The sequence below is a fragment of the Oryzias latipes genome, chromosome 3 (genome assembly GCF_002234675.1).
Source record: "Oryzias latipes chromosome 3, ASM223467v1".
Classification (NCBI taxonomy): domain Eukaryota; kingdom Metazoa; phylum Chordata; class Actinopteri; order Beloniformes; family Adrianichthyidae; genus Oryzias; species Oryzias latipes.
Window position 1 is genome coordinate 26,743,019 of NC_019861.2, and position 15,482 is coordinate 26,758,500.

General features: G+C 38.3%; 1 protein-coding gene across 1 annotated transcript in view; it reads left to right on the forward strand.

Annotated features, from left to right (window-relative positions):
* The window catches only part of LOC101175227 (FERM domain-containing protein 5), a 68,542-nt gene extending 53,196 nt beyond the window's left edge, over nucleotides 1-15,346 (forward strand). Inside the window, exons 5-14 of the mRNA XM_023953579.1 lie at nucleotides 1,922-2,019; nucleotides 3,457-3,580; nucleotides 4,951-5,038; nucleotides 5,186-5,274; nucleotides 5,365-5,428; nucleotides 5,627-5,718; nucleotides 5,803-5,877; nucleotides 5,993-6,061; nucleotides 6,168-6,274; nucleotides 11,095-15,346. Coding sequence (XP_023809347.1) covers nucleotides 1,922-2,019; nucleotides 3,457-3,580; nucleotides 4,951-5,038; nucleotides 5,186-5,274; nucleotides 5,365-5,428; nucleotides 5,627-5,718; nucleotides 5,803-5,877; nucleotides 5,993-6,061; nucleotides 6,168-6,274; nucleotides 11,095-11,678 — 1,390 coding nt within the window. The 3' untranslated portion in view covers nucleotides 11,679-15,346. The remainder of the gene's footprint in view (nucleotides 1-1,921; nucleotides 2,020-3,456; nucleotides 3,581-4,950; nucleotides 5,039-5,185; nucleotides 5,275-5,364; nucleotides 5,429-5,626; nucleotides 5,719-5,802; nucleotides 5,878-5,992; nucleotides 6,062-6,167; nucleotides 6,275-11,094) is intronic.
* The last annotated feature ends 136 nt before the right edge of the window (nucleotides 15,347-15,482 follow it).

Below are 15,482 nucleotides of genomic sequence, written 5' to 3' on the forward strand. Positions count from 1 at the left end.
ATGCAAACTACACACACAAAGGTCCCAGCCAGGATTTGAACTGGAGCTCTAACCACTGCACCACGCTAAATTATATGTGTACAGAAGCTCGACACATTTATATTTGCTGTTTTTACTCAGACCTTCAGGAACACCGACTGACTGTCGTGAATCTCACCAATATTAGGCCGGAAAAGTCCCCACTTAGACAGAAAAGGAAGAAAAACAATTAGAAAGGTGTTTTTAAAGACAAACCATCCATCCATCCATCTTCCTCCGTTTATTCGGGACCGGGTCGTGGGGACAGCAGTCTAAGCAGAGATGCCCAGACTTCCCTCGCCCCTGCCACTTCCTCCATCTCATCTGGGGGGACCCCGAGGCGTTCCCAGGCCAGCCGAGAGGCATAGTCTCTCCAACATGCCCTGGGTCTTCCCTGGGGCCTCCGCCCAGTGGGACATGCCCAAAACTTCTTCAGGGAGGCGTCCAGGAGGCATCCGGACTAGATGCCCGAGCCACCTCAACTGGCTCCTTTAAAAGCGACTAAATAAATCTAGACACCATAGAAAAAGAGGAGGAACAAAAAAAGAATGGTTGAGTTTATATGCAAGCCAGCATTGCTCAGTATATAGATAAAGTGAAACTGCAGCTCCACAAATCCAGGGATTATCACAGAAGAGACTGCTCTACGGATCAGATCCTAGCAGTTCATCTGAGACCTGAGCACAGAAACTTTTACATTCTGTATCAAAAAGGAAGATGTGTAAGTTAAGTTTGATGAAAAACAATTCTGTGCAGCTTTGACTCTTCCTCTGGGGTTTTAGTCTCAATCCATGCATAAAAACGATCTGAATGTTGACCCCAGTGAACAATGACCCTGACTTCCTGCTAATTAGTTGTTTGATTCACAGCCACTAAAAGCCCAAAGAGTTTTGTTCTCTTCCTAAAATCAGTCTCAGAACAGTTGCAAACTCAAACCATAAATCAGTTTGTTGAAGGCTAAAAATAACATTTGTTTGTGGTTTAGGTGGAGAAGAGAAAGGTAAATTGAAAGGTAAAAGTATTAAAAGTATTCTGTTGGAGGTCCGATTCCAAAGCTCACTCAATAATTTTAAGAGCTTGCCAGATGGAGACTCAGTGGGGATTTAAGAGCATCCTCTCCTCATAAACTACAGAGCCACAGAGCTCCTCACCACTGCCGCTCTGCGTGCAGCATCCATGACAGCTGAACAAACTGCTGTGAGGAGTGTGCCAAAGCACAACGCAAAGCACATATCTCTGTAAATCACATACTCTGATGAGTTGCCACGCAATAAAATATCTCCCTGGAAATCCAGCTCTTGTTGTTTGAGGAGAGCACCATCAAGGGAGAGCTCCTCCATCCTCCATCCATCTGTTCTGGCTGGAGGTTTTAACCGACTCCCAGGCAGAAGAATAACTGCCACCATCAACTTTTCTTATTTACTTTAAAAAAAAAAAGTCTGAACCATGAACTGTATTTTATTATAAATATGTAATTAGTTGAGGGATAAGTAAACAAACAAATACAAATACTTTTGATAAATCTAATTGAACTTGGAGACAATTTTGAACAACCAATAATCGGTTAGTTATTTGGTAAATAGATTATTTTCATTGAAAAACAATTTAGATCCACATTTACTCCAGCATTTTTAAAGCAAAGATGACTCTTTTTACAATTTAGTTGCAACAGCGTAGAATATAATTCTGTATTTTAATGAACAAACATCAATCAAGAAACAAAGGGAAAATCCATTTACACTTGTCTTTCTCATATCTGCTCTTCAAGTCCCCTTCTTTAAGTGTAAATGGAATTCAGCCTCAGTGGACATCTTCCTGTCAAACTTGGAACATTTCAATCTGCTGACTGTTGTTTATGAGTGCTAACCCTCATCAACGTCTTCATTCCTACTCTACTCCACAGATATCTTGTCTTCCTGCAGGTCAAGAGGGACCTTTACCACGGCCGCCTCCTGTGCAAGACATCAGATGCTGCTCTGCTGGCTGCCTACATATTACAAGGTTGTCTAAATGGAAATCCTTTTTTTATTATCATCAAAAGCATGCCACTTTTTTTATAGCTGGCTTTCAACCTGTGTTTACAGCCCATCAATCCAACAATTCTTACTGGGCATGCCAAAAATGTTTTAGCCTCATTAGATATGTCACCAAACATGCCACACTGATCAGGCTGCAATAACCATTAGCAGCCTGGAAATCCCAAATGCTATTGTTAGCATATGGCATTTTAGTTAAATACAAAATCTGACCACAGCTTTCTAAAGTCTCCCACCAAATTAAAAACATTTGAAAGCAAACAAGCATGACTTGATGATTTTGCTGAGATGTTGCTTAGGATCTCTGTTTCGGACTGTCATTGCAGTAATGGTGCAGCTAAGCCAGTTCTGAGCCAATAGAAGAGCTAAGAGAGATGGCAAAAATCAATCTGATGCTTTCTGTTGTTGGCAGGAGGAAACCCCAGAGCAAGAAGAACTCAAACCAAACCACTAGAAGGTTTAAAAGATTTAATACCCCCCAAAAACAAACAAAAAAATCACCACAAATGTGATAAAAAGGGACAAAACAACAACAAATCTTCTGTACCCATGCTTGTTGAGTCTACAGGGTAAACACATATGAGGCTCTGATGCTGAAGACAGAAAGCCATCTCCTTAAATAATGAAAGCAAACTGGTAATACCAGGCAGCTGCAGCTTTTTAGGAAAACCCGGGTGTGCAGGTCCAGTGAAAAATGCAGAGACCGAATCAAGAGGAAAACTATCTAGTGAACACATAAATTTCAGTTCTAGACAAGTGCTTAAAAGTCCACCGGGACCTTATTTATGTGTTCTGTGACATAAAACAGCTAGCCTTGATTGAAATCTCCTGGCTTTGTGTTCAAATACCTCTTCAGCAAAACACTGAAGTAAACCAGTTTGGCGTTGACACAGAGCAACAGTTCCTTTTTTTTTCTTTGCTTTTCCTCCTATCTCTCCTGACCTTTAATAGGTTAAATAACTTGTCATTTTTTAAAGTGGAGTCAAAGATTTTTGACTTTAAATTGTCAGTGGGGCCGACAAGTTTGGCATGACATTTAAATTTGAAATGGCTGGTAAACAGGAAGCTCATTTTACACTGAAAAAATGTCCACATCCGAAGTGTTTTACAACATTTAGTTTTGCGTCTACTTTTTGTACGATTGCAAATAACAAGTTCCTAATTCATAGAAGGATTGATATGAATAGATTTCTTTCTATTGCAGGGACATTTAAGCAACACATATCTTTCTCCTAACTGATGTTTCACGTTCCGTATTCACCAATGCCCTGAAAACTTGCTTGGCTAAATTTTGTTGTCTTTTCTGAGGTTGTTGGACAGAACTTAGGTTAACCTGGGTCAGATCCAAAAAACATAATTCTGGATTTCTCCAGTGTTGTATGTTTTTTTTCTGTGTTTTCAGCGGAAATTGGTGACTACGACCCAGGAAAACATCCAGAGGGCTACAGCTCCAAATTCCAGTTCTTCCCCAAGCACTCAGAGAAACTTGAGCGCCGGATAGCAGAAATCCACAAGACTGAACTGATGTAAGGGTGACACCTGTTCAGACTCTTGCACCCTTGGGCAACTCATTTATTCAATGGCATCAACAATACTGAGGTCACAGCTTCCACACACCTAATTCTGCTGTGCTTTCTCCGTTAGCTCCAAAAATAATTAAAAAGAAAATAAATCCACATTTTTATCTTTATTTTATTATTGAGTAACGTTTTTAGGTGTTTTTTATTTTTATTTTTAATTGAAAAATTATGCCTTCGCCCATAAGTGGCCGGGATAGGCGCCGGCAGCCCAAAGGGATAAACAAAAGAAAGTGAATGATTGAAAAATTCTGCAGAAATGACCATAAACTACTGGGATTTAGTGTGAAATACCAGAGTCTTTTTTTAGATAAAGGCAAACTGCACCAACCTTTTAAGGGTCTTTGTTTGTTCTTCTGAAGGGATTAAAATTAATCATACAGAGACGTTTGCTTTTGTTTTTACCTTTTGAGACATTTTTATGCAAAAAATTGTTATCTTGGACATTAAAAGTACCACAGGATCTTAAATCTCTGTAGCAATCTTTGCAAATTAATGTTTAAGTAATGCATCTGTTATAAATCTAACCCTGAATGTATATTTAAACCTATACTGCCCTCTATTGCTCCTTTCGATAGTTTCCATAAAAGATCATATAGTACCATAACAACCAGCTAGCCTTGATTGAAATCCATACCATAACAACCAGCATTCACCAACTTTTAAAATGTTTGTAAGTAATTACCTCTAGTTAGAAACTATGATATTTATTGTGTCTATTAGGAAATGGTTGAACTTCAGTTTTACTTTTCAACCCTTCACTGTTAGAAATGAATAAAAAGCACAAACACTGGTTTCCCAGTCACATGTTACACAGATGAAAACAGGAAATACTTCAAAATCCAAAGCCATAAACCAGAGATAGTAACATTATATGGAGAAAAACACAAAGTGAACTGGTAGATATTGATGTGGGGTCATCAGAAACTAAAATATGATTTTAAAAAAATGGTCAAGCAGGTAAAACTCAGAATCAGCAAGAATAAAGTTTCTGCTGACAAAAATAAAGTGTAGCATAACAGTTCGTTAATACAAACTCAGTCATCAGTCAAAATCCATAACTGCTGGATTTTTTTTTGTTATAAACATGTCTCAAAATAATTCCCAAAGGAGGTCACAGATTAGTTGATGATCAGATTTGCATAAAACCACACTGAATATTTTGTTCTATGATCAACAAACATTAATCCTGCAGTATTAATATCAGGAATTTACATAAAAATGCTAAAATCTCTATATTCTTCCAAAGGTTGATCTAAAGTGATTTTTTTTTTGTTGGAACAAAAGCCATTACAGGACTCTCTTTTTTTTTCTTTAAGTGGTCAAAGTCCGGAAACATCAGAGCTCAACTTCCTCCAGAAAGCCCAGATGCTGGAGACGTATGGAGTGGATCCTCATCCATGCAAGGTACCAAAACAGATTTTTTATCTTACAGTCTGCAGGAGTTGTTTGTGGAAGTATAATTTCCCCTTTCAGTTAAAAAATGCTTATCTATTTATTCTTCTAGTGTTCTTTAAAGGAAAATCAAAAATTATAGATCTGTCTCCTTGTTAGGATGTGTCTGGGAATCCAGCTTTTTTGGCTTTCACGCCTTTTGGATTCACTGTGCTCCAGGGAAACAGAAGAGTTCATTTCCTCACATGGTTGGTGGAAAATAAATATTTGTATTACTTATATTTAACTTTAAACATGTTTCTGTGTTTTCTTGACCTGTTTCTGACTCTTAATCTCAGGGAGGAGGTGACCAAACTCAAGTTTGAAGCAAAGACTTTCCACATATATGCAAACCAGAAGGAGGTATGTGAGCCACTATTCATGGAATTGAAGTGGTGTATCGTCAAGATCGATCACACCTGCTAAATACTTGTGTTTAATGATTAAAAAGACCACATGGTGTATGTCTTAGCCTTAGCACAAGGTTGTTTAGACCAGTGTTCATCTGTGTTTGTTGCCTTGTAAATGCACAAATGAGCTTATGTGCCGGACGCGTTACAGGACAGGAAGATCATCCTGACCTACTTTGCTCCAACACCAGAGGCCTGTAAGCATTTGTGGAAGTGTGGAGTTGAGAATCAGGCCTTTTATAAGTGAGTCACAAGAAATCTGAAACATGACATAAAAACTGAGGTTTCTAAGTTGTTTCTTTGATCTTTCTCTTCATTCACCAACAGGCTGGAGAAGTCAAGTCAGGTCCGCACTGTGTCCAGTAGTAATCTCTTTTTTAAGGGTAGTCGCTTTAGATACAGGTATCCATGGAAACCACCACAATTACACAGTTATCAAATCTTTTATATGGATTTGACTGTTAATCAATTTTCTTATTTTGCAGATCCTCATGTGTTTGTTCCTCTTGTTTTTCAGTGGAAAGGTTGCAAAAGAAGTGATGGAACAAAGTGCCAAAATTAAGAGAGACCCTCCAGAGATCCACAGGTCATGACCTTTTATCATTCATCCACAGATTTTTAAATTAAAATAGAAAGAAGATCAATATGTGTGGGATATGTGTTTCTCCTTTAAATGTATTTAATATCTTCAGGGCTGGCATGGTACCAAGTAGGAGTTGTCCATCTATCACCCATGGCCCCCGTTTAACCAGTGTGCCACGGACACGACGGAGAGCCGTGCACATCTCCATCATGGAGGGTAAAAACCACACAAGCACTACACAATAAAGAAATTCTTTAATCCATTCAATATGAGTTGAATTAAGGACCCTTCTTTCTATGTGCATCTATTTTAGTGCACTCCGAAAAAATATTATTAGTAATTGCTTCCATTTTTTGCTGTCGTTTAGTTCTATAGGCATTAACAAGAACTGCAGACTGCATGCATAGGCTGTGCAGTCTGCATGTCAAGTTGTTTTGCCCCACTTGAAGGGGAAAGCATCAAATGGAGGAAACACCACCATGACGCAGAACTCCATGAACTTGTCTCTTTTTCCTTTATTTGCATTATGGTTTAAGAAGAACTTTCTGCAGTGAGTTAATGAGCATTAGGCCATGTTGAATGAGCTATGAGCAACCAGGCAAGGTGAAAAGCCTGTATAGAAACAATCCTTATGAAAATATATTCTGGTTTATAAATAAATTTCAAATAACTCTATATAATTTGATTTCAAATAACAAATGATAAAATTTGAAGTTACAGTAATGCACCATGATCAATCAATCATCAATGAATAAATTAGAAAAAGAAAACACATTTAAAGCGATTCATGTCCAAAAGTTGCACTCTTAATGCAACAAACAGCTGATCAACCCCCGTTTACTTACACATCTTACCGGCTGCCTGCCCACTTTTTTGGATGCCTCGGAACGGTTTTTGTTTTTCATCAGATGGTCGGCCTCAACGTGTGTTTCTTTCGGCTTGGGCGTTGCTCAACTTTGTGCGTCACCCAAATCACCATGTGTGTGCAGGCAAACTGACGCGGGCTTAATTCTTTTCACCTGTTGTAACTGACCTACTTTCGCAATCATATTTTTCTTTTTTTTCTTTTTATCTTTTTCACTTTTCAACTTTTCACTTTCCATTCCAATTTGAGTGTGTGTCTGTGTGTGCATGCGTGTCCGTGTGTGCGTGCAAGTTTTGACCCAACATTACATTTAATTAGCACACAAGAAGTGAGATTTTAAAAAAGCTTATCGGTGCAGAAAATGTGGCTCCACTTCAAGACAGCTCCTTTAAACCAATTTAATAAGAAACAATTCTCTCAAATGTGCCACTGTAACCCTTGTGCTATCCTAGGCACTTTAATGTTGGGAGTTGGGTCATCTAGACCCACTAAACAGTGCGCTGAACCTTTTTTTCTTCAATGACTTGTGATCTTCACTGGTGTCCATGGATTACATGAAATCTTTCCACCTTTATCCACCTTTGTCATGGTAGGGAGAACACGTCAAAGTAAGGATGGGGTCATCTAAGATAGCACAAGGGTTAAAGACCCATGCAGTCTGGAAAAGGTAGTGCATTTCTGTCTGCTTGATGAGTAGCTGTAAAACAAAAAGTTTTGATTTTTTTTCCCCTTGTGGTTTGTAGGAAAAGATGGCAAAGGTTTGATTGAATGGGTTAGTATGATGTCTTTGATTTACCCAAACCATTACTAGATGGTGCATGCAAGCAGGCTGAGTAAAGTTACAGTGGTACTCACAGAAAAAAGGTAGATATTTTCCAGTAAACAGTACTGGATACTTAACTCTAGGTTTCAAAAAACTTTATTTTTGCAATCAGCTAAAGAAAAAGTCTAGTAAGTAGTCTAGCTTTTGTTTTGTTTTGTTTTTTTATATTTTGTTATACATCACCCAACAAACTTCAGCAGTCTTGGATATTTGAAATTCTTCTTTTTGAGTTGTTTCAACATCACAATGTGATTTAAAAAAAAACAGAGTTCAAGCTTTTTAGGTCATGTTGGAAAACACAAAACATTCAGCCATTTCTTAACATAGTGTAATTCATTTAAATTTGTTTGAATTATATATTTGTCATTGCTTCCAAAGCAGATTGCAGGATTTTTTTTTACGCCTCTGTCTGTCCTAAAAGTGTTGATTTCTAAAGACAACCATGCACAGTGAAGAGCGCTCATCAGACACTGGTCTCAGGCATTGTTTTGTCATAAGAAAGTCATCCTGTCTCTTTATAAAGGCCACTCACCGTCCTCTCGCTCCTCAAACTGGCTATTAACCTTTTGCTTCCAAAGAGAGGGAGTCTATTCCCAGTGGATCAATCCCATAATAAAACTAACAAAGTATTTGTAAACTGTTGTTGAATGAACAAGAAAAATCTCTTGTCAAACTAAAGTCTTTTTCCTGTCAGGGACAGTGTCTGCTGTGACAGTGAACCTGAAAGTTGTAACAGTGGAAAATATGCCCCCTGTGTTTTGTCATGTTCTTCTGCCTGCCCTGGTACTTCAACGAGTAATAATATCTCAACCTGAAAATAGCTCCTGCTGTCAGAGGTTCTGTTGTGTGTGTCACAGCCCACATTGAGGAGTGAACTTGGGTCCAAGTAGACGGCATTCTTCAGCCTTGTCTTTCACTCCCTTTTATTCGTCTTTCAGCTTGTCTGTGTGCACTTCTCTGCTGCCAGACAAAGACCTAAAAAAGGAGAGAAACTGAAAGGGATTCAAGACAAATCTCAAGGTTCAACCGAATTCTTTTTGGTTAGCCATGGTCAAGTGCCTGATCCGGATCAAAACCAAAGTGAACGTGCACTTGCGCATGATCAACCACTGTTATCGGGATGTGAACGTGCGTGTGCTCTCTATGGGACCCAGGCTCTTGGGGAAGGTTCTGGGAGTCCTCCCATTGTTCCCAGCCCTTCCTGGTGAATCTTCCACCTCAAGATCTGGGTCTGGATTGAACTCTAGGTCCTCTCTCACTGTCCCATGCAGCATGCAACAAGGTAAAAAAAATGCTGGTTTTAATGAGAAGGTTTTTTAAGCTTCTTGGGGGGATCTTTGGTTCTGTGCTCTAAACATTGATGTTTTTCTTGATGGATGCTTTCATTCTTACTAGTAGTTTGAAGATAGAAAAATACTCAGATCATATTAAAAAAATAAAATCAGTGAGGGTTGTGTAGTGCTTACAGATCCTTTTCTTGTGTGTTTGTTTAATTTTACTCAGTTTTATTTTCTATTTTCTTGGGGGAATGCAATTTTGTCAGACTATAACCTGCTTCCTGAAATACAGCAGCTTTAGAGATCAGTTAGAAATGAAAGAAGCACAATATTGTTCAGGGGCATTGATTTTTACCTCTGAGAATCAGATACAACATCATTACATTCATCACTCTGGTCTAGAACCTAAAGTGAAACTTAATCTCAGGACATTATCAGTGATGAGACGAGAAATAAAGTAAAGAGTTTTTTCCTCTAATTTTGTGCGGATCTTTTATACCAGTGGTGGATGGGAGAAATTGTATCTGGAGTGCGAGGGTTTGGGGGGGCATAAGAGGACGGCACAGGGACAGGATCTGTTTGGATTAAATAAATGATTGTAAAATTATATTTTAAAACCATTTTATTTTAATTTCTGTCAATGCAAACATGTCATTGTTGTGTTCCTACTAACAAATAGTAGGAACAAAACTTCTGCTGAATAAAAAAGCTGAACTTGTTCTTAGAGCCTGGATGTACAAGAACCTCTGCTTAACCAATTTTTACCAACAAATCAGGTTTCTGCACTGCAGCTAAAACCTTCATTAAAATTTGATAAGTTTTCAAATTTTTATGGATCTTGTTGGGTGAACTTTTGAGTGGCTGAAAAATCTGAATTTCAGTCAAATTTTTTACATATTTTATGTCTGATTATTGGTGTGACATAAGTATTTTCCTTAGGCATTCTTGGCCATCTATCAACTAAACATGTTATTTAAAAAGATGATCCTACAGGTTGCTGCAATAGAATTACGTCTACCATGTACAGTCCTGCATCATCTGTTTCATCATTATTGTCCCTGTCTCTGCTTCTAAATCTGAATCTTGATGTTTACTTTCTTTTTATCCTCTTCTCCAATCCGTGTTTCTTCACCTGCTCCTTCTTTGACCGTCACTTTTTAAAACTCTCCTGGTCTTTCCGGCTATGTTTTTTTTTAAATGATAAACCTTTTGGGATTTTTGAAAAGCTGGCTTAGTCGTTTTACTTTTGGCTAACTATTATTCGCAATTATGTCAGTGAATATTTGAGCAACCCACTGGGCGTCAAATTCAGATTTTAACAAATGACATGCTCCAACCTACGCAGAAAGCATGTACTGCATCTTAAGTCAATAAGCTGCCAAGACTGGGATCCTGAATAGATTTTAGCTGCTTAAGACACATTGTATTGTATACATATTGTATACACATATCCCTTGTGCTATCTTAGATGACCCCACCCTTAAATTGACGTGTTCTCCCTACCATGACAAAGGTGGATAAAGGTGGAAAGATTTCATGTAATCCATGGACACCAGTGAAGATCACAAATCATTGAAGAAAAAAGATTCAGCGCACTGTCTAGTGGGTCTAGATGACCCAACTCCCAATGTTAAAGTGCCTAGGATAGCACAAGGGTTAAACACATGTATTCACCTTTTATTTTCTTAAACGTTTGATTTTCAAAAAGGGAGAACACAATGAATCTAACTGTTAGTAAATGTCAGCTTGACTCCTATAAAAATAGATGCAGTTGGAACTATGTGGTGGAGCTTTAACAGGCATGTTGAACCTGTTTTTGGCACAACACAGGCCTGACACCAAACTCCCTGGATGGACACAACGTGACACATTTGATGTAGCTCTGGTGTCAAATATTAGAAGGCCCTAAAATATTGAATAAAAGCTTAGTGATTTTTAGTTGCTTGCTAATAAAGTTGGACAAACACAGAATTGGAAGGGGGTGGCAGGTGCACCCTCTTGCCGCCCCTGTAGATTACCTCCTTCTATATATGGTGTCAATTGCATTTCAAGTTCTCATTTGTATTTTCAGGTCTGGAGTCGCTTCGAGACAGTGCCCACTCCACGCCTGTGCGCTCCGTCTCCCATGGCGACTCAATAATGCCTTCTCGGCGCCACAGGGTGGATGGGAGCGAAGCAAGCACCTCTGCGGTGATCTCCGATGAGGCTTACAGCCCCTCAGACAGCGTTCTGCCGACGCCTGTGGCAGAGCATGGGACAGACATGCCTTTGGCTCGACACCTCAATGGAGCACCTTGTAGCATCGACGAGGAGAAGGAGTCAGAGGAGAGGGCTTCAAAGGAGAGGCAGGCTGCCGAGTTTGGCCCCAGCAAACGATCCCTGGGTATGGTCAAGAGCAGACAGTCACCGGATGTAGAGGAGCTTAACAAGTTTATTTTAAGCGTGTTGCGTCTGTTCCTGGTAACTATTGGACTACTGTTTACCCTGCTGCTGCTGCTCATCATGTTAACTGAGTCAGACTTGGACATTGCTTTCCTGAGAGACATTCGGAAGACGCCTGAGTTCCAGCAGTTCCACTTTGAGTACTTCTGCCCTCTGCGGCGCTGGTTCGCCTGTAAATTACGGTGGATGGGAAGCATAGTTGTCACCAAGTAAGATGGAGACTGACCACCACAGACAGGTTGGGGACTTGGGAGCAAAGGAGGCAGCTTCAGTTTTATCAGCAGGGCTTGGAATAAGCTGCCACCACTATGAAGAAAACAAATCATATTTTAGTTGAAGAATTCAAATCATATCAAGGTATTTATTTTTTACAGTAACATGGTTTTGATTTAAAAACAAAAAACAAAAACAAACCAAGTCTAACTACTTTTATTAGTTCAAGTTAGAGTTAACTTTATTTTTCTATTCAGTTCTTCGTCGTTCAGATGTTTTTGCAAGATAGGAGTTTAGCAAAAGAAAAGAGCGAGCAGAAAAGTATTGAATTAAATCAAACTGTGATGAATTTACTGTGGGTATTGTTGGAAACTGATGTGGAGCAGTCGCACAAAAAAGCAACAGACAGTAAGATACACATCTAATGCAAAATGAAAAACACTTCACACTTCTCCTGGGGCCTCATTTATAAAAGTCTCCACTCACAAAAAATTGCTTTAAGCAAATGGAAATATGCAGTGGTTACTATCCATTCATCCTTCTTTGTCCTGTGTCGGGACATAGGATGCAGTCTTTAGCTATCCTAGGCAGGCTTCACCCTGAGCAGGTCACCTCTCTATTATTTCAGGGCTGCACAGACAAACTCACTCCAAAAGGACAATTTAGAGTCACCAATAAAGCTGTGAAAAAAAAATGCTTCAGGTCTGTGAGGGGAAGTCGGAATGCCTAGAAAAAGAAGAACATGCAAACTTCTAAAAGAAAGAACCCAGACGGGAAGCCAGTTCTGCTAACTCTGAGGCAACAGAGCTAACCACTGCACCAGGGGTCTGCAGCCTGAGCCTCTGGAGCCACATACAGCTCTTTTATCCCTCCATGAAGGCTCTTTGACTTTAAAGTAAAATGCAAAAGCTTTGAAATAATAAGTTAGTTATTTGACATACAATGTATTTTATTTTGAAAGGAACTTTTACATGCTGCTGTCTAAAATCAATTAATTAAAATTACTACACACATGGAAAAAAAACACACAATTTTAATTCAACTATTGCAAATATTTAAAAGCTAAATTTTATACATAAAAGAATTATTGGGCACAAGTTGTATTTTTCCAAACAATTAAGTGGGGCCTCACATTAGAAAGTCTTTAGAAAAGCTAATTTGGGGACATTTTTAAATTATTGTATAGCTCTACGAGGCAACATACATATGACAACATATTTGTAAACATGTCATCGTAAAAAATGCCTAAAGACGTTTTCAATCATGAATGGGCTAAAATCCAATATATCCCATAAATAAAGTTATCACATTGCAATCAATGATGCGAGGACGCTCAGAGCTTTAAATCTGAAGGACTGATAATGTGCAACAGGCAGTTAGGAGCAACTGGGAATAAGAAAAGCATACAGACTTTAAGATGTTTCTTTATTGTGCCACAGAGCAGAGCAAAATAAACAGTAATAATTTTTTTAATATAATATATCTGCCATTAAACAGCATCTGTGGCTGAAACAGTATCATCGGCCTGACAGTGCACTGAATAAAGAAGTCAGCAGACAGTAGTAAAGGAATTTTAAAAACTGTAATGTTGAGTTCTCCATGCTGCTTTCTGATTGGCTGAGTTTCTCTTGAATGTTTTACTTCCTAAATTTACTTTTTCTGGCTAAATGAGGGCGGAGAATAGGAGGAGAACAAATCATCTGCATACACTCAAAAAAGTAAAGGGAGCTCAGCATAAAAGAACAGGTTAAATCTAAACATTTTCACATTTTTGTGTTGGGTGCTAGCCAACAGCGCAGAAATCCACGTACAGTTTTATAAATGAGGCCCCAGATCTAAAAACACATTTAAAAAATGTGTTGCAGCAGCTCAAAGGTTTGTAAGTTCTGTTTGTGGTCAGATCTGTGTTAAGTGTTCTCACGTTATTACTGTCGTCCAAATGCTGAAGTTAAAAAACTGACAATAAGTTAAGCCTCTAGGAACATAGGTAGCCATTACATAAGTAATGGAATAAAATTCTTAAATAGGAGCCAAAACCCGTAGTAATACAATCAGTGTGTGTGTGTGTGTAAGGACAAGTAACTTTTCTGTGCTTTTACAGTAGATGTAAAGGTGAAAGGACAATAAGTAAGTGTTTGACTAATTCTTTAAATCCTGCAGTCTCTTGGAGGGTTAAATCTAATGTCCTTTGTAAAAATTTAGCAGTATTTTCCCACATTTGATGCTGCTTTTCCAACTATTCTTAGCATTATTCTTTTTGTTTTCCAGGTCTAGATTTGTCTTTGACATCTACTTGGCCTAGTTGTGTTGGACTTTTATGTATTTGTCTCTTAAATCTGGAAAAAAACAAGGATTTGCCCAAATTACTGTCCTGATGCTGTGTAGATGTTTCCTTGCAGTGACTTTAGCATTTTTGTAGTATTTTCTTTTGTGTTTTTCTAAAGCCTAAGACAAATCATGTTTACATCCTGTTTAACCTCCGTCACCATATTTACCAAAGAAGCCTCTGTTGTCCCATTCAAGTCTATTTATGGCAAAAAGGGGGAAGCTCTTTTTCCAATGGTCTGCCATTCTTTAGGCTTGTTACGCTTAGTTTACCCGTTAGTTTATATTTTATTTGGAAAATATTTCCTGAAGGTTTCGCATCTGTTTTGTCTTTATATGAAAATGTCCCCGCGGGGTGTAGGTCCATTTAAATGCCCTCATGGCTGCTGAAAACAATACTTTACTTAGACATGTAGTTCATCCAAAGGCTTAGATCAGTGATTGGCAGGAGTTTATGGCCTTGGTGGCGTTTGACCGTAGTGTTCCCGGCGTTATCCTTTGAATGGAATGTTCTAGAAATGTGCAGTTTTTAAGGTTAAAAACAGCTAAAGTTTTGCTGGTGTACATTTACTAATACAAAGATAAACTCAACAGACATGAATATTTCTCCAATTTTTTTACAATTGTTGCATTAAGACTAAAAATGTTAACCAACATTTTTCTATCAGTTTTCAAAAAAGCCTTACTTAAGATTTCACCAATTAATTAGTTTTGGTCAAATATGAATCTTGAAATGTTTTTCCCTGAAGAAAAGAATGACAGAAGATTCTGTCGAGAATACATTTTAAGGCCTGTAAACACGTTTGTTTCCGTCAAAAGATGAGAAAATATCTGTAATTCAGTCAAGCGGTCTTTTAGATGCATGTGGAGAAGCCTAGCAGCTGTCACTCCCAATGTCACTTCTGAGTTTACACACCACAATTTTTTTTGGCTTTCTGGAAATGTTTTAGTTTATGGTGTGAATAAATGCGTTAAAGATTTAAATGCTATAAGGACTTTTAAAACAACTTTCCTGAATGTGAAACTGTATAGTTAAGCCTAAAAAATACAATATTACTGGTTATTGGATCTCAATTTTTGGAGTCATTTTTATTATGACCAGTTCTATCAACATGACAAAGACATTTCACAGCTCCACTCCCAAGCAGTACTTTCTTGCTTTGTTCATTTTACTGAATCACTAATGTTCCTCCCATAACCATCCTACCTGTATGAAGACCCGGCACATGACAATGTCTCTGTAAGCATGTTTATTGCATTTATTACCTCCAAACAAGGCTGCTTATTTGCAATTGTTGACTAAACACTGGTGTAAGCTATGAATAAACATTATTTATTCTTTATATCTTGCAGATAGTCTGCTTCCCAGTTAAATTACTCTCAAATAATTCAGAATTTACAAAAAAGAAAAGAAAAAGAAACTACTTAGCTCAGTCTGTTCTCTTGTTTTGTTAGACTGCCCTCTTTTGGTCACAGATG